General features: G+C 40.1%; 2 protein-coding genes across 2 annotated transcripts; one reads left to right on the top strand and one right to left on the bottom strand.

Moving 5' to 3' along the window:
* Window positions 1-19: 19 nt before the first annotated feature.
* LOC117987544 (uncharacterized) lies at window positions 20-25,904 on the top strand. The gene is made up of 15 exons (XM_069502762.1): window positions 20-116; window positions 523-617; window positions 1,260-1,457; window positions 1,586-1,743; window positions 2,459-2,656; window positions 2,736-2,829; window positions 3,043-3,228; window positions 4,401-4,543; window positions 7,542-7,660; window positions 8,646-8,737; window positions 10,112-10,407; window positions 11,003-11,214; window positions 11,857-12,054; window positions 22,018-22,174; window positions 25,785-25,904. The coding sequence occupies exons 1-14, from the start codon at window positions 28-30 to the stop codon at window positions 22,118-22,120; spliced, it is 2,181 nt and encodes a 726-aa protein (XP_069358863.1). The 5' UTR covers window positions 20-27; the 3' UTR covers window positions 22,121-22,174; window positions 25,785-25,904.
* LOC138403204 (uncharacterized) lies at window positions 22,931-23,734 on the bottom strand. The gene has a single exon (XM_069502744.1). The coding sequence runs from the start codon at window positions 23,732-23,734 to the stop codon at window positions 22,931-22,933; it is 804 nt and encodes a 267-aa protein (XP_069358845.1).
* Window positions 25,905-27,448: the final 1,544 nt, after the last annotated feature.

The following is a 27,448-nucleotide window of genomic DNA, read 5'->3' as shown; positions in this document are numbered from 1 at the left end:
AATCAGCAGCCAACGAGATTATTGGCAATGTTGAATATTAATGATAATTATTATTTATCAATCATTACAAATATGTTGCTAATAAAATGGCTTTATTCATTCGTCTTTGTAAAAAGGTACCTACCCATGTATTAACTTAAATCAATATCTGATTATACATGCAATAATTGCTATTTTTACATGAACAAACCTGAACGAAGGAGATCCAATTTTAAGAACCAGACTAACCGACATAGCTCAAGGACTTGCAAAGTAGAACACAGAAGTAGGTAGGGCTCAAAGCTCGGAGGACCGATAATGTTACACCTATACCTATATCTCCTAGGTACCGGATAAGTCCAATATTGGTAGCTTGACTAGGCAGACAGACGACACAAGTGGTACAAGACCATTTAGACTGTAGTATGGATTGTCCTACAACCCATGTCCTACAATAGATGTCTCTCCGTTAAAACAATGACTTTTATTGTTTTGATAGTTTTGATATTCAGAATACAATCAACCTTTTCTTAACATTTACAGTATTTTAATGCAACAAAGGCAAACCAAATCTTTAGAAGAGTTAGAATTGCACTATGAAGATGAAAAAAATTCTATGATCGCAATCACTGAAACAGGTATTTTTATGAATAAATGTAAAATAATACAGTGAAAGTTGAAAATATAATACCTGTATTTGAAGATAGTGTTAAACAAAGCTTTAACCTGAACTTTCAAACTATAGTAGGTAGTTACGCAACAGGTCAAGATGGCAATCGGAGAGGGAACGCCCCGCACACCCCCACGCTAACCTGCCTACTGATTCGCTAACTCAGTGTCTAACACTAAATGATGGCCATCGAGCTCATTTGAGATTTATTTTTAATCTATTTCGTTTCGTTTCATTTCGTTCGTAGAACGTTTTCTTCGAAAAATATTTTAATATCACTCAGTGAGGCAGCAATGTGGAACCAACTAATGTCAAATAAGCTCGGTGGCCATCATTCATTGATAGACACTGAGTTAGCGAATCACCCCGCTGCGCTGGTGCGGGCGAGCGTGGGTGTCCTCCTCGCCTCATAACCCGATAGCCATCTTGACCTATCGCGTACTATAACTAGCTTTTGCCTACTAGTGCCTGGGATTCATCATGATCAACCCATCGCCGGCTCACTACTGAGCACGGGTCTACTCTCAAAGTGACAAGGAATTTAACTTGTATAGCAAATCTGTTCGTAAACTTAGATACACTGAATTTTAATGATGAATGACTTTTATAGACGATGTTATTTATGATGATTTTTACGACGAAGTGGATAACAGAATAAAAACGGATAATTCAATGGACATTATCTTTTTTGGACCACCCAGTTCCTTTTTGAGATTAGATCCTGAAACGATTCTACATGTATTAACAAATATTAAAAAGACTTTTATACCAATATCCAGAGCATTGCTGGCATGGGATCTTATTACTGGTAACGTAAAATAAAAAATTACACACATATTATGTATTACATTATTATATTTCTTGGAACAGCGATGTAACAAAGATATGTTAATTAACAAAAAGACATATTAATTATGTTTAATTTTTTAATTGTAGATGGAAAAACAGCTGCATTTTTACAGGGTAGAGAATTTTTGGCCTTTGAAAGACTGTTGAATGTAATTCCTGAGGAAGACTTGTACTACGTGAATTTTGGAGACCCTTCTGTTTTCAACTATTTTTCAAAACGTTATGTACCTCTTGAAAACAGAAAGGTTTGTTGGATTCGAATACTTTGGAGTAGAAGCATCGTGGAGTTAAAGGAACGGTGATTTTTTGGTTTCAAATTGCACAAGCTTTAAATGACCAGCAGTCAAATGGCTATTTGACCTCATTTATTTTTCAAATATTCGCATCTTCCGGTTTTTGCGAATTTAAATTGCTTTGCGCACTAACCTAGGTAGGTAAATCGTGGTGGTCGGTGGCAGGAACTAGGGGATTTTGGGGTTCAATTCAATGTGTAGTCCCTGGTAGTAACTAGTAGAATATGCTCCACGATCGCATCATTACCCGCTACTTACATTACGTCAATAAACCTAAAACTATTACTGAATTGTGGCGACATTTTGACCGCCACCGGTCATTTAGCTACCAGCGCAATTAGACCCTGATTTTTATTTATTTAGGGGTTTTTTATATTTAGATAAAATATGATAAATCGAGACGGCTATTTGACGACCGCTGCTTTTAAATAAATCTACATCACAATCATCATGATCAACCCATAGCTTACTACTGAGCACAGGCTTCCTCTCAGAATGAGAAGGGTTTAAGCCATAGTCCACCTTGCTGGCCAAGTGCAGATTAACAAACTTCACACACATTTGAGAATTTTATAGATAACTCTTACGCATGCCGCATGCAGGTTTCCTTACGATATTTTCTTTCACCGTTAAAACAAACCTACTAATAAAAACTGTTTAAATTTAGTTCGGAATACTGGCTGCAGCATACAGGCGCTATTACGGCAATGATTGGTATGAAAGTGGTTCGCAAATAAATGAGTTGGGCTATTTAATTTGTGGCTTTCCTTCGCATGATCTAAAAAGAATAGCACCAAAGACATTTAAAGAGCTTACATTTGATGTATTGAGTAAGCTCGATAGATGTAGCGTGAAACAAACGAAGGTAATTTTATCAAGGAGATATTTATGTTGGGTTTTGTTAACGGACGAACTGAAATTGTAAGAAAATTATATTATTCCAGGCTCTATATAACATTGCTACACATCCTGATGCATATGGGGAGCCATATAAGTGGTCGTCACATGAAGTTGGAAGACTCAATATTTTATTTAATTGTTAAGTTAAAACTATTTATATTAAGTATTATCAATTTGTACTTTATTGTGTAGAAATTTTATGCTTGGACTAAATAGTTCAAGCTGCTCTTAGGAATGCTAATACTATTTGAACGCATCATGCTTAAGCGACATTGATATTTCACTAAAATTTCACTAGCATGACTAACGGTGGAAAAAATCCACCTTAAGATATTATATTTTATCTTTTAGGTATACCGAAAGAACAAATCAGTTCAATACAATTAGAAGCAATTACAGCAATTAGCCCCAAAGTCATAAAACATATGAATCAGAAAAAACTGGAATTCTTTACAAAGCAGCAAATTCTAAGAATGAACCCAAAAACTCGACGAATATATATTTTAAGAATACAATTAAAAAATAGTCTTGATACTAGTCAAATTGCGAAAAAAGGCACTAGCAGAGTAAAGTTCTGCGTTTTAAATCTATTCATGGGCATGGTCACCCTATTATTCTAATTTTTTTGATTTTTGATTTTTGATGATTCCTTGATCCTTCACGAGTCACGACTCAACTCACGTATAAGTACCAGCCAAAGAATTTGGATGTACTACTACGTTAAAACTTGGTTCAAGTCGATTTTATTGAGTTCAACTCAATAAAATCATCATAAAATAATTAACTGGTTAGAGTGGTCTTTTCTTTTCTTTCTTCTGCTTTCTTCGTTAGAAACAGATCGGAAACACACAAAATACACATTAAAACACTTTATAATTACTTTCAACTTGTCGGTTAGGTAAGTACCTACTTAACTAAGTACCTACATAACTATTCTCTGAATACCTAACTAACTAAATAGAATATAATATGTTAATTGTTTGTTAGAATATTCTTCCGTGCTTTATCCAAGATATGACAAAATTATTCTTCTTTGTATTTTTATCATTTATCATAATATAGTTAGATTAGGTATTGGTCTCGCTAATGCATTAACATTTAACATACCTAGGTATTTTGTTTCGATATTTAAACTTTTTTTGACATTACTGTTTGTTGCTGTCGAGTTTTTGAACTTTGTTTTTAAAGGATTCGGTAAATTATTCGAATTTTCGAAATGATCAAATTTAAAATTTTGACACAAGCAAGGAATTCTATAAAGTTTAACTTCCGCTATTAGGACTTTTAATTATATTTTAGAGATTTATTAAAATTAAATATTTATATAAGACTTTGACGCACATAGAATTTTAAGTTTTATTATTTGCGATATGCTATTTAATTTAATAATCCGTAATATGCTATTTTACATAAGTAACCATAATAATTATAAAAAATAAGTACCCAATTGACTCTTTTTAGATTTTCAAGGTCACATTATTTTTGGTTTGGGTTTTTGCATTGCGCCATTTTGTGTTGTTTTGGAAATACGCCATTTTATTATTTCTTTCTATGAAGCTCACACGTTTTTGTTGCTTACAACAAGGGCAAATACGCGTTATTAATTAAATTAAACATTTAATAAATCCTTAATTACATATTATTTATTATAAGAATTAAATCTATATCAAAAATGCCTTTAAACCTAAAGCAATATTTTTCAAGTGAAGTGAATCAATATGAATTGTCATCAAGATTATTATCTCTGATGGAAAATAATCCTTCATATACATTAACCCAAATTAATGGCCAAAGAATTTTTAAAAAAGCACTACAAGCATGGCATGGTCCGGAGCCTTCAAGGAATTGTGAGGTAAATCACTTTATATATTTATTTAATTAAATGCCTTTTAGAGCCCTAATGTGATTTCCCGCCAATCTTCATCAGCCATGTCGCCATTTTGAATCTTGGCTTGGCTGGATGTATCCAGGATGGCTATACCTGAATTTCTTAATTTTATCAGTATAGTTTAGCATAAAATGGTATCTATTGGCACGCGTCTGCGTTGCGCCGGTCAAACTCTTCTTAATTTTATTCACCACATTAACAATACTGACGTGGTTGACGGGTTGACTATTTCTGGTCCTATCGTTTTTAACCGACTTCAAAAAAAGGAGGAGGTTCTCAATTCGTCGGAATTTTTTTTTTTTTTTTTTTTTTTTTTTTTTTTTTATTTTTTATTTTTTATGTATGTTCCCCGATTACGCAAAAACGCCTGGACCGATTTTGAAAATTCTTTTTTTGTTTGAAAGGGTATACTTCAAAGTTGGTCCCATTTCAATTTGGTGAAGATCTGATGAACATCTTCGAAGATAGATACTGGAACTCCTCAACGGATAAGAGTAAATTGCTCGCGATCAGTGTAATAGCTTAGTAAACAGTAGATTTTTAACCAGTCATAGCATAATTCCATGGAGCCACTAAAAATTGTGAAATAAAAAATTTTTACAAAAAAAATAAAAACCGACTTCGTTACACAAACACTAAAAATTGAAAATAATTTAATTTATTACCGAATATATTATGTATACAAGAGTTAATATAGTTCCATAATAATATTTTTTGGGGTCGGTGCCAATGAGGTGCCATTGTGGAGTCCCATAAAAATATGAAGTCTAGACGATTCGCGCAGCTAAAGCTAATTGGCACCGGCACCAAAAAGTATTATAATGGAACTATATTAACTCTTGTATACATAATATATTCGGTAATAAATTAAATTATTTTTCAATTTTTAGTGTTTGTGTAACGAAGTCGGTTTTTATTTTTTTTGTAAAAATTTTTACAGTTTACACGCGACCTAGAGTGACCAGGGTCGATAGGGCCGATATTTCTAAATTAACTCTGCCAGTATTCGAACCTGGGACTATTGAGGCGATTATTTACCCGGCTATATCACCTTTGAGGCCCGTGTTTTAAGGCTAGGATTACGTCATCGTTGATCGTTTATTAGTTTTATTACTAACTACCTAGCTTATGCTCGCGACTTCGTCCGCGTGGACTACAGAAATTTCAAACCCCTATTTCACCCCCTTAGGGGTTGAATTTTCAAAAATCCTTTCTTAGCGGATGCCTACGTCATAATAGCTATCTGCATGCCAAATTTCAGCCCAATCCGTCCAGTAGTTTGAGCTGTGCGTTGATAGATCAGTCAGTCAGTCACCTTTTCCTTTTATATATATAGACTAGATGATGCCGCGACTTCGTACCTACGCGTGGATTTAGGTTTTTAAAATTCCGTGGAAACTTTGACTTTCCATTGCACCGTTGCGACGTGATTGAAGGACAAACCAACAAACCAATAAACCAACAAACCCACAAACCAACAAACACACACTTTCGCATTTTTAGGGTACTGATTTCCGAAATCATACTCAAGTGCGCATGCACGTACGACATGTCGCGACATTGTGATTGGGAGATAGTCAATTTCTACGATACCTATATTTTGCGAAATCGTATCCCGCTCACGCACGACAAACTCTCGTGTGGTTGTAACCTAATTGATTTTATATTTGCGGAATCGTTTGTTGGTACCTCAGATAAGCACTCACTTTCAACAACCGCTAATATGATTGAGACTTTTTAGATTTCTACTATAGGACTTCGTATTTGCGAAATAATATTTAAGGGCGCACGCACGACATTGTGATTGGACGATTCTTATTTGCGAAATCGTATCTTATGAGCGCTGAGTAGGGTTCATGATTTCTCGAGCTTATCAATTTCTCGGGTCTCGAGAATTCTCGAGGCTAATTTCTCGGGTCTTCTCGGGTTGTCGAGAAATTTACATTTACGTACGGATTTGCATATTCTTCGGTTCCAATAATGCGATTAATCAACAAATTCAGTGGTTTCCTCTCAAATAAAAGTACCAAAATAATTATAAGACTTTTATTGCCAGTCTTCAACATAATTAGCTTCTTTTTCTTAAAGAAAACTAAAAAAATAAGCTACTCTGACATTTGTGACTTATACATATATACAATTACAGCACAAGCACAGCATTAAAAAGAAAAAAAATCAACTTAAAACTTCTAGCTTCTTTCTTTTAAAGAAAACAAACAATAAACAAAAATTTCAACATGAAAACGTTAACCTTATCCTAACTTATAATTAAATTACAATCACAGCACCATTTTTGGCATGTTAATTAGAAAAAAAAATCAAATGAAATTTTTGGATTTAAAACAAACGGCAAACGCAAATCGTTTTATTTTATAATTTCATAGACTCAAATATGATTTCTCGACTTCTCGAGTTTTCTCGAGCTTGATTTCCCGGGAACAAAGCCCAACGATTTCCCGGGAATTCTCGGCTCGAGAATTCCCGGGAATGAACCCTAGCGCTGAGGCACGAAAAGCGCTAGTGTTATTTCTACGATATTTTTGCGAAATCGTAATTAGTATCACACAGGACTGCGCACGCTCGACAAACGGTCGTGTGAGTGGGACCTAATAGATCCCTCATCCGTCCCGGGTCATCGCGTCTCATTCCATTACACCAAATGGAGCTATAAAACCACCTTCAAGGTAAAACTCTTTTTCGTGACGCCAACTGTAACTAGGTAGAGTGGTCTCACTCTATTAGATGTTTGTATTCCTTCCTCTGGTTCTATCAAGATTTCCAGAGAAATAAAACCACTGGATAAGAATGAATGTTGTTACGGCAGATTTTCATCGGCCGCATTCCTCACGACTGCTTCGAGGACACGCTGGTGCCGCTGTTCTGGCAGGCGGGGCAGCTGTTCGAGTTCCGCCTCATGATTAACTTCTCCGGATGGAACCGAGGGTGAGTTGTGTTACGGCAGGTGTTCATCGGCCGCATTCCTCACGACTGCTTCGAGGACACGCTGGTGCCGCTGTTCTGGCAGGCGGGGCAGCTGTTCGAGTTCCGCCTCATGATTAACTTCTCCGGATGGAACCGAGGGTGAGTTGTGTTACGGCAGGTGTTCATCGGCCGCATTCCTCACGACTGCTTCGAGGACACGCTGGTGCCGCTGTTCTGGCAGGCGGGGCAGCTGTTCGAGTTCCGCCTCATGATTAACTTCTCCGGATGGAACCGAGGGTGAGTTGTGGTACGGCAGGTGTTCATCGGCCGCATTCCTCACGACTGCTTCGAGGACACGTTGGTGCCGCTGTTCTGGCAGGCGGGGCAGCTGTTCGAGTTCCGCCTCATGATTAACTTCTCCGGATGGAACCGAGGGTGAGTTGTGGTACGGCAGGTGTTCATCGACCGCATTCCTCACGACTGCTTCGAGGACACGTTGGTGCCGCTGTTCTGGCAGGCGGGGCAGCTGTTCGAGTTCCGCCTCATGATTAACTTCTCCTGATGGAACCGAGGGTGAGATGTGGTACGGCAGGTGTTCATCGGCCGCATTCCTCACGCCTGCTTAGAGGACACGCTGGTGCAGCTGCTGGGTGACTTTCGTTCGAACCCTTATCCGGGAAAATACGTTCCGAAGTTGTCATAGAACTAAGTACAGTTTACGCGCTACACTACATCCGACTCCCGTCATCCGAGTCGAAGAAATTACACAGAAGTAGTCGTACTTTTTTTTTTGTACAAACGGATTCAGTAAAGAATATCCGAATTCAGTCAGAGTTTTTATATCGACTTCGGTCGCGTGGACTACACAAATTTCAAACCCCTATTTCACCCCCTTAGGGGTTGAATTTTCAAAAATCCTTAGTGGATGCCTGCGTCATAATAACTATCTGCATGCCAAATTTCAGCCCGATCCATCCAGCAGTTTGAGCTGTGCGTTGATAGATAAGTCTGTCAGTCAGTTACCTTTTCCTTTTATATATTGAAATTTTCACGGTTTCTGATCGATCTGACGTAGGTAAAATATATTATTGGTTGGAACATTCGCGGAATCGAATATTTTTGGTAAAGTTCAGTCTCTGTCCAGGTATGCCTTCGCGATGTATGCTACGGTGGCCGAGGCGAGCAACGCTATACGCTTGTTTAACAACTACATGATCAGACCCTCATGGCAACTGGGTAAGTATAATCTTTTCCATAATTATATCAAAACTGTAGGCTCATAGTCAAGAATCAGATAGTCATCAATAATATTTACGCTAATAAAGGGCGAATAAATAAATCTGCGACGTATCAATCACAAATGCGTATTTTGGAAAATCGTCAAGATGAGAAAATCTGGGGCACGTGATGATCAGGCGCGAGTGAAAGTGGTACGAACTCCTACAAAATAATTCAGCATGATGGGAAAAATCCGACAGAGAGTAAGACTGGAATCGCGAGTACTCCGAACTGTCAACTATTTCGCCTCGGACTATAGAACAGAGCTTACCAGACCGACTGCCAACCTTCGCTAGACGGAGAGGCACCCGAAGAAGAAGAAACTAAAATCATTCAAAACCAATCAAAATTTTAGAATAAATTAGATTATCTGTCCATCTGACAAAGCTTGGCATCGTTCCAAACGGTGTGGAGTGGAGATGTGTTCAGTTGACCAATCAGATTTTTGACGCGATATTTTTCACATTTTCTACTAAGAATTTGATTTGCCTGCTAAACAAATCTCCATCTCTGCTTGAGGGATACTTTCCTAACTACCTATTTTGAGCTGTCGGGACTCACTCCTAAGTACTAGGAGAAGTCGCGGCGACGTGATACGAACCGATACACCACAATGTATTATTGTGGTGTATCGGTCGGTAAAATGCGGACTAAGGTTCAGTTGCATCACTGGCGATTATCACACAAAGAAAATTAAATTGTGGTCATAAACTATTAATTAGTATTTTCAATTTTCGAAGTAAGATTACTATATCAAGTGGGGTATCATATGAAAGGGCTTCACCCGTGCATTTTAAAACAGATTTTTATTTATTTTTATGTATCATAGTTTTTGAATTATCGTGCAAAATGTCGCGAAAATACGACTGTAGTACGGAACCTTCATTGCGCGAGCCTGACTCGCACTTGGCCGGTTTTTTTTGTTGTCAAAGTTTAACGAAAACTAACGTACCTAAATTAAATCGCCTCTCCTGCAACTGGGCTCGACTCTAAATTAATGTAGGTACCTACGTACGTAATACGTATCATGTTACATTGTTTAGTTTACATCGTGTCAGTGCCGTGCCCCACCTCGCGTCTATCTATTAATCGTTTCATTATTTAAAAATAAATGACTATTGACTATCCATTCTATTCATAATTTTTATTATTTTTTGATTCAGTAGGTTTTACCGTGCTAGTTTGACAACTTTAATTTCAATTGCAATCACCCTTGATTGGCTGACACTCAAGTCATTTTATTGGCTGAAATGCTCTTTTGAGGTGGTACGGAACCCTAAAAATACCAAAAATTGCGATTGCAGCAATGTGGTAATCACAAGTTTCTTGTAGGTGTATGCCCATCGATCAACAACTGTCGCATATTCATTTCGCGAATCCCGCCGACAATGCCGTCTGACGAGATCGTGCGTCTGCTGTACGCACTGACGGACGAGGTTGAGGAAGTCCGCATCCGCCGCTCGCCGGCGTGCTGCGCGGCTATAGTGGAGTACCGCTCGCACCGCGGCGCGGCGATGGCCCGCAAGACTTTGGCCGCGGCGGCCGCTGCGGTGTGGGGCAGCGGCGCGCGGCCTGCGGTCGACTGGTCGCTGCCGCAGTCGCCGCAGCTGTTGCGGCAATACCGCGAGGTATGTATTGTGTCTGTAAGTGCCTAAGGATAGCTTCACCATCATCATTGTCATCATCATCATCATCATCATCATCGTCGTCGTCAACCGATAGACGTCCATGTTAGACAAGTCTTGTAAGTTGTAGGTAGTTCAACACGCCACGGTCTTGCGCCGCGTGAATTCAGCTGCTTCTAGAGACTAGTTTGATTTCTATCGATCCACTTAGTCATTAGTGGGATCTGCCAACAACGCGGCGCTTTCCAGTGCGAGGTTGACATCCTAATTCCTAGTACCTTTAGGACCCCAACCGGCAACCTCTATCGATTTTTTGAACTATAATGCAGCTTATTACGTCTTTTTACTACAGTTACACACACACACACACACACACACACACACCACATATACATGGTTCGGCTATTTTACATCAATTATTACGAGTTTGCAAATCTCTATGGTCCATCGCCCACGGCGACTTTTTGTAGCGGTCTATACCATGCGTATCTTGATTCTTGAACGCGGGACTGTATCACAACACTCGATACATTTTGTCAGAACACACAATTACTAAGTATCTGGAAGCCCAAAGATACACATTTTTTGTGATATACAGATAGGTCGCTGGAGTCTCGAGCGCGGCGTGGAACTGATGCGGGCGGATGACGGCCCGGGCGTCTCGAACGCTGGCGCCAGCTCCTACTCGCTGGAGCGCGGCTCGCAGGCGCGCCGTCTGCGCATGATACGTGAGGCGCAGCGCAACGCGGCGCTGCAGCACAATGCGCAACATGTGCGCTCTGCTAGCGTTGCACACGCTTCCGCGGACGAGTAAGTTGCCAAGTCTATCTATCTAGCGAGACTAAGTCGATACTGGAGTGGATGCAGGTAACACGGCGGTCGGCGGGTGGTTACATTACGATACATGCGCAGCGCACTAACGCTGGAGTCGCCACTGCTGATGAGTGAGCTACACCAAATACGAGGATGTTCATTGTTCAGATAGTTTACACATTGAATGCCAAGTGACTGAGGCGGCGGCTTTGGTGAAAACAAACGGGGTCTTGAAGTTGCCGCACACAATACACGAGGCGCAGCGCATAACACGTAAGTTATATTATTTGTAGAAATAAAATAGTTCATGCCCTAGCTACCAAGTGCGCTGCAGCGAGTGTTTGAAAGCCCGCCACCGACCTGCGTCTACGAATGCCACGAATCGCTCGGTGGCATTATTGCTATTAAATTTTTGGAAGTTTTTATACTTTGACGAGTGATATCTTGAAGAGCTCGCATGTCCAGTGACGTGAGCATATTGCAGTCTGGAACCTACTTCAATGGACCACGTATGCAACCCCTTGGACTGCTAAGTAACCGCTTAACAGTCTAAGGTCACTATTCTGGTTCAAATATTTAATCGAACCTATACCAGTCACGATGGCTTTAACGAGTCTTGATAAATTATATTGTCTGCAGTTGGTCCCGCCAACTCTACGGCATGCCCTCTATATCTTCGCTGAACTTGGGGCTCGACTCGGACGTGTGGGGCGCCCCGGAGCCCCCCGCGCCGCACGCCGCCTCGTCCTCCTCTCGCGACTTCAACCCCTGGACCACTAAGTACCCGCTCGAGGAATTCATGATGCCGAAGAACAAGGATGACCAGGAGGATCAGGAGTGAGTCTGTTCTTACTGGGTAGACAGTATGCTCTCCAATATCGTCGACTGCTAGGTGCAAACATTGAAATTTTGAAACGAAACTTTCTTACATACGTTTGAACTCCGTCGCCGAGTAAAATGTTAAAAAGACTTCTCTGTAACGCAACTGGTGATGATTTTTAACATGACTCACATGAGACATACGAGATAGAAATTCTTTTTACCGGACTTCTTCGTACAGACTGACTGACTGACTAGACTGGACCCACTGGAGCGGATAGGACCGAATCAAATAAGACTGGAAGAGAATCGAACTTGACTGTTCAGTCTGGGCTCACCAAAAAGGGGTCTTCGCTTCTGTCGGCCATTCCTCGACGCCTTAATTTTTTATCAAGCTTTATAATTATGAAGTATGCCATATAAATCTATATTATGAACCTCGCTTGTCGATCATTTGTCTACGTGGCACCCAGCGTAGTCCGTACGTAAGTGTACACTGCATTGCTAAACTTATTCAGATATTAAAATATAAATCGCATAAATTACAAAAACAAGTGCAATCGTGGTTGAGATGATATTCTCACGGACACTTTTGACGTCCGTAAGCTCGTCCTGTAATTATTTATCACAGGCTAGCACCAAGCTATCGTCTAAAAGACAAAATCTGGAGTTCGTTGCGCAGGACGATGCTAGGCAAGCTCAATTTGGCCCAACCTGCAGTTTCAATTTTAACACTAGTTACTGAAAAATTACACCATTTGTTACCTCTTTATGCCATATTGGAGAGATGCTGTTTAACCCTTATCAATAATACTAATATTTTGTTTGTCTATGTTTTTTTTTTTCGTCTGTGTTGCACGTAAAATTGCATTTTTTCTAAATGTCTAGTTAAGGTCTGTTGCACATTATAATAAGCAGGTCGCGGAACACGTCGCGCGACAACGAGGAAGCGTTGCATACAGTACACTGAACGCGTGTGACCAACACCCCTCCGAACATGCTATCTATAATGGAGTCGCGGCGCGAAACGGTCGCTTCGCCTACACGGCTCCTTTTCCTGGCCGGCGGCGGCACTAAATCTTCACTGTCCGAACTGGGGCGTTTCATTCCGCTCGAACCAGAATCTAAAAAATAGACGCGCATCGGCCTTATATATATATATTTTTTTTTAAAGAATATTAGCCATGTTAAATGACTAATATTCCCCTTTCCTCTCCAATTAAGCGTCAGGCTTGCGCTAGGAGTAGGTACGACAATAGTGCAACGGGCGGGGTTTATTCCATTACAAGTCTGCCCTTGACTGCGATCTCACCTGGTGGATAGTGATGATGCTAAGATGGAAGCGGACTGACTTGGAAGAGGTATGGCAGTTTTATTAAATCCATACATACCCTTTATCGGATTCTAACCATCTATCGTACCGGAACGCTAAATCGCTTGGCGGTACGGCTGTGCCGGTAGAGTGGAAACTAGCTACAGCCGAAGCCTCCCACCAGACCAGAGACTATTTAGAAATAAAGAATTCCTGAATTGAACTTTGGACCAAATAATACGTGTACATTGGTACCGATTCTGTGCACACCTAAATTTTAGAGTATTTGAATCCTCTTCTTAAAGAACAGATACATGTTTGGAAGGATGATATCTATTATTACGTTGTCCGCACGGTTCGTAGGCATGCGCGCGCAGTTGTGATGTGGATCCACTTGTATGTCGTAATACGCCGCGCGTTTTTCGTGACAGCACTTAAACGTGGCAGTAGCCTTATACTTTGCAAGAAATCATTTATAATTTTTGAAGTAACATAATATTTCGGTAGGTACTTAATCTTAGAATAATTATTCAAAAGTCAAAAGTCAAAAGTCAAATGATTTATTCAAAATAGGTAATTAATAACTCTTTTTGATGGTCAGATGTTGGATTTCTCCATAATCTAACATTAACAAGATAATACTAATCCAACATCTGACCATCAAAAAGAGTTATTCATTACCTATTTTGAATAAATCATTTGACTTTTGACTTTTGATTCTCTGCTGAAACTGGAATCTGAGATCATAAATCGGTAGGTAGATCTTAACAGAACTAAGATTTTCAATGTCATTTATTGAACTGCGTAGCTTGTAGTGGTAGGTATAATGATAGTAAAACATCTATTAATTTTATATGTTTTATTTATACTGAAATATTATTATGAAACTGCAAAAAGTTTTACCTAATCAGTAATCAAATTTTAACAAAGCTGTCAACTTATTTAAATAAAATTTTATAAAACTGCAATGATTTTAAGTTTTTTGTCGGTATTTAATTATATTTAGGTAAATAATAATGATTTGATTATTTTAAGGATTTTAAGATTGAGAACATTACAATTGTTATTTTTGTTAGTTATTTACTAAAATTCAGATTCGTAAAGGCGAATTTTGGAACATAGCTGGTTTGTGATCTCAGTTAAGTTTCTGTTTACTAACACATTGGAGGCAGAATAGGGCATGGGTGTGTCATAACATTACCAACGCTAATGTGGCCGGCATTCTACCACATTTTTTTCTTGTGCCACAAGCAATAATGCATTAGCGGAATGCACGTAAGCTGAACTATTAAGTTAATATTATATTTATTTTATTTAAATATACGACCGCGTTATCGTTCTAAAGGTAAGTAGCATACATAACGGAGTTTTTGAAAATCCTGGATGGGATGATTTTATAAATGGCGTCAGGTAAAAAAACTTTGACCTGCGCAGTGGTCGATTTAACGATTTCTAACGTGGCCTTTTGCTAAAGCGCTGTTTACCCCATGAGTTTCTTTAAAAAACGTGGAATTTAGAATAACTATATTTCCGCTAGCTTCTATTCTAACTTCATTAGCGCTATACTAACTTCTTTTCGCGAATAGGGTATAAAATACTTTTTGGGGTTAGCCACTAGCAAAAAGGCCTACTATAGTATAATACGCGTTGCGAAGTTGGAATTGCCCTGAATAAATCGGAGATCTATATGAATCTGTCATCTTGCTACGTTATTGTTTCAATGTATGCTTCAGCTTTTACCTTCGGAAAATTCGAAATATTTATACGTGGTATTATGTTCTGCTTTTGCATTATTGTTGTGTGCAAGTGTTTGGATTCTGTTTGGGAGTCTTTATCATTTATTTTTATAATCTTAGACTATAGGATGAGTTGTGGATGAATTAAAGGCTTGGCGGGAGCGCAAGAGACATTCCGATTTTTTACCATAGTTTAATTTAGGCTGGGAAATTCCTGCCAGAATATTGATAAAAACACCGGCCGTGAGACCGATTCGTGTTTCGTGGCTTCGAATAGAAACTAAGCTAAAAGCAAAAACATCGCGCAAATGCATTGTGAAAATTCCGGCCAGAGTTCCTATAATTTTATTGCAAACCTACCTTTATCTATACCTACTCTTTAGGTAAATACTAAATACTTATATGTATATTAATGCAACCTACTCTTTAAATAGTTGTCGAATACGCGTTTTAATATTTTAATGGATTATTTATACTTACATGAATGAACGATTAGCTTAATTAATCTAAGCCCTAAGTCACTTTCCAAGTTAACGTTAACTATTTGCATGATAGGCGGTTTAAAGTTGCAGTTCCCGTTAAACTTTGATCGTCAATAAAAGCATAGTGGATGGTACAACATACCAATTCATATCTCCATGATTAGGGTTAAAGGTTAAATGATCCATAGTAAATAAATCCTGACTTGACTTTAAATATTGACTGTGAAACCCGCTGCTTTTTATTGACATCCAAAGTTTAACGGTAACCCCGGTAGCCGTAACGGCGGCTACGCACTCATCCGATCCGAGTCGGTGAAAATGCGTTCCTTTTTGTTTTGTATGGGAGCTTACAATATTATGTCGTAGATAAATCCTCACGGATGACGGATAGAATTCGGATGACGGAAGTGTAGTGCGTAATCGCCGTAACGTAACTTTACCGTCTCTTCACGCAACTGAACTGAAAACTCACGGGACGAATAACTTAAGTCATTTTTAACATCTCCATGCTATTTTGTCAGCTTTACGCGCAGTTAACGTTAACTTGAAGCGTCAAAGTACTCAGGGATCTGGGGATGTGGTATAGACTAATATTTTGTTCTTTCATTTAAATATTCCTTTTATTACAGTCTCTTGTGCTCTGCATTTTTAGTACTTTAGTCTTTAGGAATTAGTATAGGTAGGTTGATTTAGATTTTTTAAAAGCCTAACATTTAATTTCAATTAATATGCTTAAGCATCTAATTGATTAGTTTCATCAATTAATTTAATGATTTAAATTGGAAGCTTTTGTAAGCCAGTATCGGTATATTTAAGTACGATTCTATATTTGTTTTAATTTTTAATGGAATAATAGACTATGAATTAAGAACAACGGACCCGCTCGGAGCCCATAGCAATTATTGCTCTATAATCCGTACTTTTTGATGTTTTTTCAACGAAATATTCACGATATATCTTATTAATGTACGAATAAGTCTATTTTAAAATCAGGTATTATTAGTACATGAATCAATTTGGATCTGTTTTCTCAGCGTTTAAATGAATGCAAGCATTATGAAATTATCTACTATTGCACTTTGCAAAATCTGTGCACTCGGGATCGCATGAATTGAATAATGTATCAATTCTCGGGTGTTTTATGAGGTTTTTAATTCTTATTAATGCATGCCAGTATCGATTAATTGAATAATAAATTTAAGTATAATATTTAACGCTTGGTGTTTTATTTTGTCCTCACGTTTGCTTACTAACACTGTTGTACTGCACGTGTTTGTGTCTTGCACCATCGCATCGTCGCAGCCGGGCCGAGCTGCGAGTAGGTGTTCGCGCGATGTTTTGGTCCAATGTCACACGTAGAAGCGCGTGAAAATACCAGTTTGTGTCAAACAAAAGTGCGCGCTTGATGTGCGCGAACGCCTCCGACCTAGCTAGCCTCTGCTGTGTCGTATCGTGTGTGTCGTGTCGTGTCAATGTCGTGAACAGGGACCACAATCCACATAAAGGCCAATTTGATCGGCCGATAGAGTTTACTGGTTGTATTTTTTTTAAAAATTGATATGAAAATCGAACGTGAAAAAATTCAATGATTTAAGTAAACTATAAAATCAGGCTAATCGTCTTATTTAAAAGTCGTCCCGACTTATCGGCCGATCGTGTCTGTTTACGGGAGCGGTAAACAAACAGCTGTGTAAGTTGTTGTGTATTCGCTGGCTTATCGCGCGATGGCGCTTTGCGACAAGTGGGTCGCGCTCAAGATAGTGGAGTTTGTAAGTATATCACCATTTTGCTACTTGTTTACTGATTTTATGACTTAAAAGGTAAGATAAGTGCACTTTTGCTTTAGTTTAATCTATGTTTATGGGTTTGGGTAGATTTTTATGCGTACAGCGTACTGCACTGCTAGTGCATTTTCCTTATATGGATAGAATTGTGCTTAGGTAAGATAGGTAGGTAGGTACTATAAACTGCATTCTTGACTGAGATTACTAAAATCACACTATTTTTTAGACTTAGGTATGTATTTAAAGTTTGTTTGTTAACACAATCTATGTTTGAGACTGGAGGAGGAGCGAGGACCCGGAGACACAGGTTTTTTAAATTAACTTCAGGGTTCCCGACACAAAATTATAAACCGACATAGCTTTTATAAATGAATTTTGATTTCATTTTGTTCATTCATTGCTATGGTGATTTTATTAGCCTTTTAGGTTCGTAGTAAAATTGCGTTTGAAATTTTCATTTAGTTTCATCGAAATAGGTTCAGTTTCAGATCTAAGAGCTTAGGATCATCTTTAAGTTAAAAGTTTAATGTCTGGCAGTTGGTTGCCACGATAAAGCGTCTGGCAATGCATGACGTGATTTCTAATTCCGAAGAAAATATAAAAAATTAGACTATACCTACTTACCTAATTTTATTTTACACCTTTATTAAATGTTATTTCCCGAAGCCACCATGATCTAAACTTCATAGTCGCTGATCGTTCCTACCTGTGTTGGGGATAATACGCAAATAAACTTTCAGCATTTATAAAATAACGAAGGTCTGGCACGCGCTGGCTCTGTCCATTTCATTAAGTACACCTACCTACTGTTAAAAATTCTTCGAATGTTAGCCGCGGCCCGCGAGCCAGCTTGACATTATACGCAGCACAATATTGCCAAATGTTGTTTCACAATAATGTTATGTGGTTTAGCGCTTACTTCACTGCTTATTCGACCATTTATCAATTTATTGAAACGAGACGGACAAAATTTGCCCCAGGCTGAACTATCCAATTTTTTTTTCTTGAAATAGAAGATTTTTACTATTCAATGGCACATATATCATCTCTGTACATTTCTAAAATTGCACTTATATTATCATCTCTGTACATTCTGGGGCAGCGTCCATACAATTTTTGTCCATCTCCTTTGAAATATAATCTAGTGGTGTAGCATAGTTCTGAGCAATTAAATGATTATGAAGACAAAAGTTTAAGTAGGTACTAAAGGTGCAATTAATTACTATATTCTTAGGTAGGTACTTACTACTGTACCTACGCGGCAGAAAATAATGTAAATCGACCTTTAGAATGAGATTTCGGCTTCGGCTTTTGTAGTGTTGTCTCTGTCACTCATAAGACAGACAGACACTGCTCTACAATATACCTGAAGGTACATGTACATTAATTTCTGCCATGCCCTGTACTTTATTGAATATTATTTATTAGTGGAAATACCTATCTACCATATTGTGATAGCTATTTGAGAAGCATAGATGATAAGTCATCATAATAAAAGATGACGTAATATTAGTGAAAGAGATTCTAGTAAGCTGTAAGTAGGTAGGTACTCTGCATCCAACGTACTTTCGGCCCTTGTGGTCAAGGGTAACTAGTAACTTGCGCTAGCTGGAGGCACCATGCCACAGATTAGGTTTTAGGCATGTTTGAGGTAGGTAGAGGTACCTACTCTTGACTTCTTGAGGTTTGAAGTTCGAACGCACGTCGTTTATCCCTTCCGTGACGTAATTTTTATCGATTGTGCTTTCTGAATTATAAAAAACTGGTATTGGTAAGGCTCGTCCGCCTTGATACGAAACAAATAGTTATTTTTAATTAAATGTGTCATACACTGCATAAAGGATGACACAATACGACGTTTGAATCGTCCTTTAAAGAAGCCTCTTGACTATGAATTCCTCCCAGTGTTAGTCGCAAAAATCCTTATTTACCATCAATGTTTACCATCTTAGTACGAAACCTTAGGGATCAGTAAATTAGGGAATTACTTAGTCAATAAGGGAAAAGTAAAGTTCATAAAAAAATTGTAAATTGACAAATAGTCTGGAATAAGTCTTGATCTAGGTGCCGAGAAGAGTACCTCCTTAGGTCCAACTATCACTAGCAGTCCAACGATTTTTAACAGAAATAACCAGCCTAGTGCGAGTCAGGCTCGCGCAACGAGGGTTCCGTATTACAGACGTATTTTTTCGTCATTTTGAACGATAAATCAAAAACTATTACCTATGCATAAAAATAAATAAATATTTGTTTTAGAATGTACAGGTAAAGCCCTTAAAAAGTTTACTAAATCACATAATACTTAGATGGCGCTGTCCGTCACTAACTTTCAGTGTTGCACATAAAATTGTTACAATTAATTAGTACTTATATTTTGTGCGATGGTACGGAACCGGGAACCCTTCGTGTGCGAGTCCGGGTCGCACTTGACTGGTTCAATTCAAATATTTTCCTTCATTTACTTACATTAAATGTTTTCAGTTTAACATTATAAACGCCATCAAACACAATTGTCGCCAATGCCACTTCCCACGGTGGACAATGACGTAACGGCAATCGGCCGAGAGGTCGTAGCTCCGAAGGTTTAGGGCTGTAAGTGTTAACTGACAAATAGCCAGCCCATTGTCTCTGCTCCTCGCATTGTTCCGGAGGACAACTGAACAGTTAGCCTTATGAGCTTACACTTATTAGCACACAATTATTGGCCATTGAGCCCATTGAATTTAATGTACGACTGTAGTTGGGCTATTAGGGCAGAGCTTAATAATTGTATAGATAATCACTACCCATATTATTATAATTATTATGCGGAAGTGTGTTTGATCTTTGGTTTGTTGGTTTGTCCTTAAATCACGTCGCAACGGATCAACGTGATTTTTTGCACGGGCATATTAGCTACGGTAAAGACTTGTAGAGTTCCATAGGCTACATTTTATTCCGGAAAAATAAAAAAGGTTCCGACGAACTGAGAACGTCCTCCTTTTTTGAAGTCGGTTAAAAATCAAAGATCACCCGCAAGATTTTTAAAAATCTTATAGGTAATCCACGGGGACAAAGTCGCGGGCATCAGCTAGTGTTTAATAAAACTGGTTAAGTGCGTGTTAGATCAGAAGACACCTATGGTAGGTAGGGCTCTGTAGCCTTCTTTTCTTTTCTTCCTGGGTTTCTTTCGCGCACTTAGTTTGCGATTACACCTGTAAGTTTCACTCATGAGTCATGACTAACGTAAGTAGCTTACATAATTGACAACATAACTAATTTATGTACTTTTATGAGTGTTTACATTAGTAAAGTCGTAAGTTAATCGTGTAACTTGGAAGATACTTGCGTTAGTAGAACTTACAGGTGTAATCTGCTCTGCGGTCTTAGACGCAGCCTTCTGTTGTACATGGGGTTCCGTTGCCATGCTAGGTACCTACTTTGCTAAAAACTGGCGGTAATTATTATTTATTTCTTTACCAGGGGCTTTCCAAAAAAAATGTAAGAAACCTCAAAATTTTAAAATAAGCAACCCATCTCGACACGGGGTAAACCAAAATTTTATTTTCGACTCACGCTTCTTGAACATGAAAAGCGTGAGTCGAAAATAAAATTTTAGTAATAGATAGGTAGGTACCCTAAAAAATTTCTTCCAATAAGCCTCTGTGCAGCGGTATTAGGTTTCTATAACTAAGTATAGGTACTTTTCAGCTTAACAGCTCTTGTAGGTTATTTTTAAACGGCTGTGACAGACAAGACGGACAGAGCGACTGAACGAAATTATTAGTCACAATGAAGTTAGAGTTTCTTTCCAGAGAAATAAAATACTTAAAAATATTATATATATAAAAAGTAGCCTATGTCACTCTCCAGGTCTTTATCTATACCCATGCAAAAAATCACGTCAATCCATTGCGCCGTTGCGACGTGATTGAAGGATAAACAAAGACACTTTCGCATTTATAATAAGGGTACCTACCTACTGATTCAATTACCTTGCTAGTATAGTATAGTTTAAGTACCTACTTTTGAATCGTCAAATGCATCTTCCACTGGTTCGGAATGCCATTCCTACCGAGGTATCATCCTAATAGGCACGTAAGTCTCCTAAGTTAGTACAGGTTAATATGTGGAAGAATATTCTTTAGATACGTAGGCATGTCATATCTACAACTAGATACTGATTTTAACAAGGCAAGTAGGTAAATAGTAAGTATATTTACACCTATACAAATAACCTTGTGATGCTAATTAATCATTTATAGTTTATTTATTTATAGATAGGTACTTATTTATCTAATTGGTAGACTATAAAATATGTGCTTTGCATTTTTATTCCGTTGGCATCAAAACAATCAGCACTGCAGCTGCTATTTTGCTATAAACCTATTTTATTCAATATTCTTAATTTCTTGAACCTATTAGATAATTACATATACATAGGTGAACCAGGTCTTAGATCTTAGTATTTCCTCTTAGGAGACCTTGATATTTCTCTGTGCTTGTAGATACTAGATAGTCTATATAGACCGTCCGTCCAGTGGATCTTTCGCATGGACGACCCATGGTTTTGGTGGTACCGTTTACTTGGTGACCTTACTCTAGTAAAAGTAAATGTATAAGTAGTAGTGGTAAAAGGTGTAAATGAAGAGATTTTGTTTATACAATAGCATGTTACGTTTACGCAGTGTTTCTGTGTGGCGTGCCTGGTCACGAAGCGCGTGTCGAGCGACGACGAGGCGCGGCTGGCGCTGCTGCTGCAGAAGCTGTCGCGCGAGTGGTCGCTACTGACGTCGGTCACGTGGGACAACATCGGCGGCGCCTTCGCTGACGCGGTGTATGGAGGTGAGCCTTCCTGTACGACTTGAAACCTGCTCGGGAGTCGGAGAGCAAATACTTACTGTTATTGAGACAATTTCGACACCCTACCAAATCGACAAGTTTTATACCTGCGCAGTACTATAGCTGCGTCTATCGAGAATTTTCAGCAAAACTTGGGCGTCTCTTCAAATGGAACCTACGCACGAAAATTCAGCATGTTATTAATAAAAAAAAACACTTGGCGGCTGCTGGACTAAAAGGAAGTATCTGCTTGGAAACTATAAGAGACCCAACTTTATTACAATATGAATTGATGATTGTGGTATAATTTGCTGAAAATGCTATCTCCTTGTAGACGCGTTTTAAACGCGTTTTTTCAGCTCCAAATACTGTATCCTCATGGGTTCCAGATTGCACTATACACACTACAGGAGACCAGTAGAAAGATACACTATCGAACTTCCATAGACGATCACGTTTACCGTCAAGTTTGCAGCGGACTTGAAGCGGCGTTTAGTAAACTGGACGGTGTATGGCCATCAGTCTCGTTAGAGAATAGAGAATAGTATTGTTGTGGTTAAATAAAACTCGTGATAACGATTGATCAGAAGGTAAGAATTGGAATGGAATCGGATGCGTTTAGGTCGTAGACCTAGGAACGAGCGCGCCGTGTCTTAAGTAGCCCCACCACACTACAAGAGCACGGGTGCGGAGCATTAGCGCAGCTCTCCGCAACAGCTGCCTTACTGTGTAGAAACGGACTTCCCATAGTACCCCCTTTCAAGCGAAGCGTACTGCTCGTTTCACGACTCGACCGCTTCGTGTGACGTAGGGGCTAGGTGCAGGCGCTGGCGCTGGTACCGGCGAGCTTGTTTCCATTGCAGACTCAGGTTGCAAACTCGTCGATACTGATGTTTTCTTTTCCGCACTTGCAGTGCTTGCGCCTGTGTCTTCCTCGTTGAGCATGTAAGCGGGCTTGAGTCTGTCCAATGATACCACGGTTGTTCGAAGTGGTAGCTGGATCTGGTAGTACTTGTCGTGGCGCTTCAAAACTTGATAGGGTCCGTCGTATGGCGGTGTTAATGGCGGTCGTACGGTGTCGTTTCGTACGAAAACGTGCGTGCACGTAGCTAGGTCTTTGTAGATGAATGTTGATCGGGTCGCTGGTGAGCGTTCTGTCGGTGTTAGCGATGCCATTGTTTCTGTGAGACGTCGCACGTAGTCTGCGTCTTCGATTTTCGACTGTGTAGGTACGAGGAAATCGGATGGTACTCGTAGCGTTGCACCGTACGTCATCAGAGCCGGACTGAGATTGTTGTCCTCTCGTAATGCCGTACGTAGGCCAAGTAGTACTGTCGGCAGTTCTTCCGTCCAAGTTGCACTGGCACCGCGCGCCATGAGAGCCGCCTTCATTGTGCGATGCCATCGCTCGATCCGTCCATTGGCCTGTGGGTGGTAGGCCGTAGTCCGGATCTTTGTGACTCCCAATCTCTTCATCAGTGCGGTGAACAGTGCAGATTCGAAATTTCTCGCCTGGTCTGTGGTAATCCTTAATGGTACTCGTAGCGTTGGACCGTACGTCATCAGAGCCGGACTGAGATTGTTGTCCTCTCGTAATGCCGTACGTAGGCCAAGTAGTACTGTCGGCAGTTCTGATTGCACCGGTACTGCTTCTGGCCACTTGGTACTTCTTGGTTCATTGTTGGCCAGAAGAACTTCGATGCCATCTGCTTCCGTGTTGTTCGGACACCAGGGTGACATAGACCGTGTTGCGCTTTGAATGCGGCGTAACGGTATGTCTTAGGCAGGTACGGACGAGGAGATGCAGTTGAGAGCTCGCACGTGGTTGGTCGATCGAGCCCTGGCAGTGTTACTTCACCGAACTTCAGATGGGGTTGTTTTCTCAGGTCTGCCAGTTCTTCGTCGCTTGCTTGATCTGCCGCCAACTGCCCGTAGTCCAAGACGTTTGGACACTGGATGTCTTCGATACGAGATAAGGCGTCGGCGACTGGGTTCTCTTCGCCCTTGATGTATTTAATGCGCGTGCAGAATTGGCTTATGAAGTGAAGTTGCCGTTCTCGCCGAGGTGTGTCGCTGCTGCTCGGCGATCGACTGAGTGCGAAAGAGAGAGGCTTATGGTCGGTGAATAAGGTAACTTCGCAACCCTCTATCAACCGTCGGAAGTGCTTCACGGCTGCGTACATCGCTAGTAGCTCGCGATCATAAACGGAGTAGCGGCGCTGCGTAGGGCTCATTGTCTTCGAAAAGAATGCCATCGGTTTCCAGACATTTTTAACCTTCTGTTGCAGCACTGCGCCTACGCTGTGGTCTGATGCGTCCGTCATGATAGCGAGTTCGCAGCCGGGCACTGGGTAGCTTAGTGTTGTCGCTTCTGTTATGCTTTGGCAGCATTTCACAAAAGCTTCATCAGCCGCCGGTGTCCAGTCTATTGGTGTTTTGTCGTTCCTCTTCTTGTTGTGAAGGTACTTATTGAGTTCGTGTTGCTGCTCCGCCTGATGGGGCAGGCAGTCGCGATAAAAGTTGAGCATGCCCAGGAACCGACGTAGCTCGACGATGGTCTTCGGTTTTGGATAAGTCGATATAGCTTCCGTGCGTTCCTTTGTAGGTTTGATGCCACCAGCGGAGACTTCGTAGCCCAAGAAGTTGATTGTTTCGACTCCAAACTGGCATTTCTCGACGTTAAGTGTTACGCCATATTTGTCAAGGCGTTCTAATACTTGATGAAGTAGCTTTTGATGCTGATCTTCATCTTCGGAGTATAGGAGAATGTCGTCGACGAAACAGAAGCAGTTTTCTATGCCACGGAGGACTTGATGCATGAACCGTTGGAATGTTTGACTTGCGTTGCGTAGGCCGAACGTCATGCAGGTGAACTCGTACAGGCCAAAAGGAGTGATGATAGCCGTTTTCTGGGTAACCACAACATTTTGGTTACCCCGACGCTGGAAAAATCAATTATTAAGAAAATGGCAGAGGACCAAGCCACCGAGACCAAACTCGCGGACCTAGCGGCAATCTCGGTGCAATCACGTCGGGGTCACCAAAATGTTGTGGTTAAATAAAACTCGTGATAACGATTGATCAGAAGGTAAGAATTGGAATGGAATCGGATGCGTTTAGGTCGTAGACCTAGGAACGAGCGCGCCGTGTCTTAAGTAGCCCCACCACACTACAAGAGCACGGGTGCGGAGCATTAGCGCAGCTCTCCGCAACAGCTGCCTTACTGTGTAGAAACGGACTTCCCATAGTATCATGCACACTTGATTAGTACCCTTATAAATTCGAAAGTGTGTTTGTTTGTTGGTTTGTCCATCAATTACGTCGCAACCGAGCAGCGGATCTACGTGAATTATTGCATGTGTATAGTTTAAGACCTGGAGAGTGACATAGGCTACTTTTATACCGGAAAAGCAAAGAGTTCCCACGGGATTTTTGAATCCACGCGTACGAAGACGCGGGCATTACCTAGTGGTGTAATATGACTATCAGTTGACTGGACGCCGCTTCAAATCCGCTGCAAACTTGACGGTAAACTTGATCGTGTGTTACCAGCGGCGTGACATTGTACAGCACGGTGAATCTTTCTGATTGTTGTATTTTTGTATGTTGCCAGGTTATGTCATCATAACATTCGCACTGATATTGGGAAGAGTCTTCCATGAGATTCCTAAGGGGCGACGGATACTTGAGAGCATCTTACTTGGCTTTGGAATGCTCTTCTTCCTTGTTTTGGGTAAGTGTGGAATGAAATTTAACTATAATAGTATATTATGTCAGGTGGGCTTGGCGTGAGATTTTACATCACACCGATGTTGATAGAATTCGAGTGTCAAACCACTTCAGCTTTAAGGCGAAATGAACTTAATTGCCTTGTGTTAAAGTTGAAGTTCGTCTATACATCTACAGCCAGCGTCCCAAGCGGAAAACGTCGATAGTAGCTATTGAATTTTTGACTTCTACTCAAGGAGCTTTTTAGGTCCATTTTACTCTGATATTTTGATCTTGAATTCTATCATCTTTGGATAAGATGTAAAATCTAATACTAAGCGCACTAATTGAACGTGAGAGTAAAATACTATGTCATTCCACAGGTGGTCTAGAGCTGGCATCTCTAGACTCAGTTCCACACAACTTGATAGTGAACGCATCAGTGCTGGGTTCGTTGTCATTGGTGGTCGCTGTTCTATTCCTCATAGACCTCATGGCTCCTAGAATCTACACAGCTACTCGGCCTTCACAAACTGACAATACAATCTCCTCGCCTAAATCTGAGAAGAAAGTTTCAATAGTAACACAGGCAGTACAACCCCCGTCATTAGACGTAGTGGATGGCAAACAGAATGGACATGTAGGGAATGACAAACAGAACGGACACATACCGAATGGCAAACAAAATGGACATGTTCAAAAGCCTGACAGACCAAAAGACTTGGACCTTACCAAATTGAAAGACAAAGAAACAACAATAGATGATTTATTTGATGAACCTACCAAAACGAAATTCGGCGATCTTCCAATAGAGAGAGATTTAGAAAAATCTAAATTCGGATCCCTACGTAGCGGCCTCGAAGCAGGAAACTATGTGCGTCTTTCCGACCCACTGTCTATCCCCGACAAATTTCATTACGAACAGGAGCTCGCTAAGTTTAACGAGAAATATTTACAAGACTATTACGAAAACGTTCACGGAAGATTGTCTGTCAAAGAGGACTATTTGCCAGAGTTGCAGACGCCGGTGTTTTCTAAAGTTAAGACGGGACGTAGTTTGTATGACGACGTATCGCCAAGCTACGAACTGAAAAGGTCGACCTCGAAGTCGCCAACAAGAGCAAAGACTGTTCCTACGCCAACGATTCAGCAGCTCGAAGATTATTTGCGTGGTTCGAATAGATCTAAACGGTCAGAGACTCCTGCTCTATTCCCAATGGAGCCTATTGAAGAGAAAGACAGGGAAGGAACCGACGTGGAGGGCAGAGCCTCTGGTACTCCAAGTGATAGAGGTTATGTTCAATATACAGCCGGCAGATGGCCGGACAAGACCAGACAAATACGGACTCCGAGACATAGTCCGACCGAATGATATTCTTACTCTAATAACCGATGACATCAAGTCGTCGTTGCGAACTTTACTTTGTGACGTGATTAATGAGCGGTTTGTGCAATTAATGGGACTGACTGTAATGGACCGGAGTATCGCTCGAATTGATCCATTTTCCGGTTTTGTATGTTACCTCCACGTAATTAATGTTTAACCAAATGTATTATTTGTGTGTATGT

This window comes from Maniola hyperantus, chromosome 13 (genome assembly GCF_902806685.2).
Source record: "Maniola hyperantus chromosome 13, iAphHyp1.2, whole genome shotgun sequence".
Lineage (NCBI taxonomy): Eukaryota > Metazoa > Arthropoda > Insecta > Lepidoptera > Nymphalidae > Maniola > Maniola hyperantus.
Note: the sequence above shows the minus strand (reverse complement) of the source record. Positions and strands in the feature narration are given on the sequence as shown.

Excerpts from the sequence above, each read along its gene's own strand:
- LOC117987544 (XM_069502762.1), top strand. The coding sequence starts at position 28 with ATGTTGAATATTAATGATAATTATTATTTATCAATCATTACAAATATG. Across the intron at positions 4,544-7,541 it reads AGCCTTCAAGGAATTGTGAG|GTGTTCATCGGCCGCATTCC; the intron begins GTAAATCACTTT and ends GTGTTACGGCAG. Across the intron at positions 12,055-22,017 it reads GATGACCAGGAGGATCAGGA|TGTTTCTGTGTGGCGTGCCT; the intron begins GTGAGTCTGTTC and ends ACGTTTACGCAG.
- LOC138403204 (XM_069502744.1), bottom strand. The coding sequence starts at position 23,734 with ATGACGTACGGTCCAACGCTACGAGTACCATTAAGGATTACCACAGAC.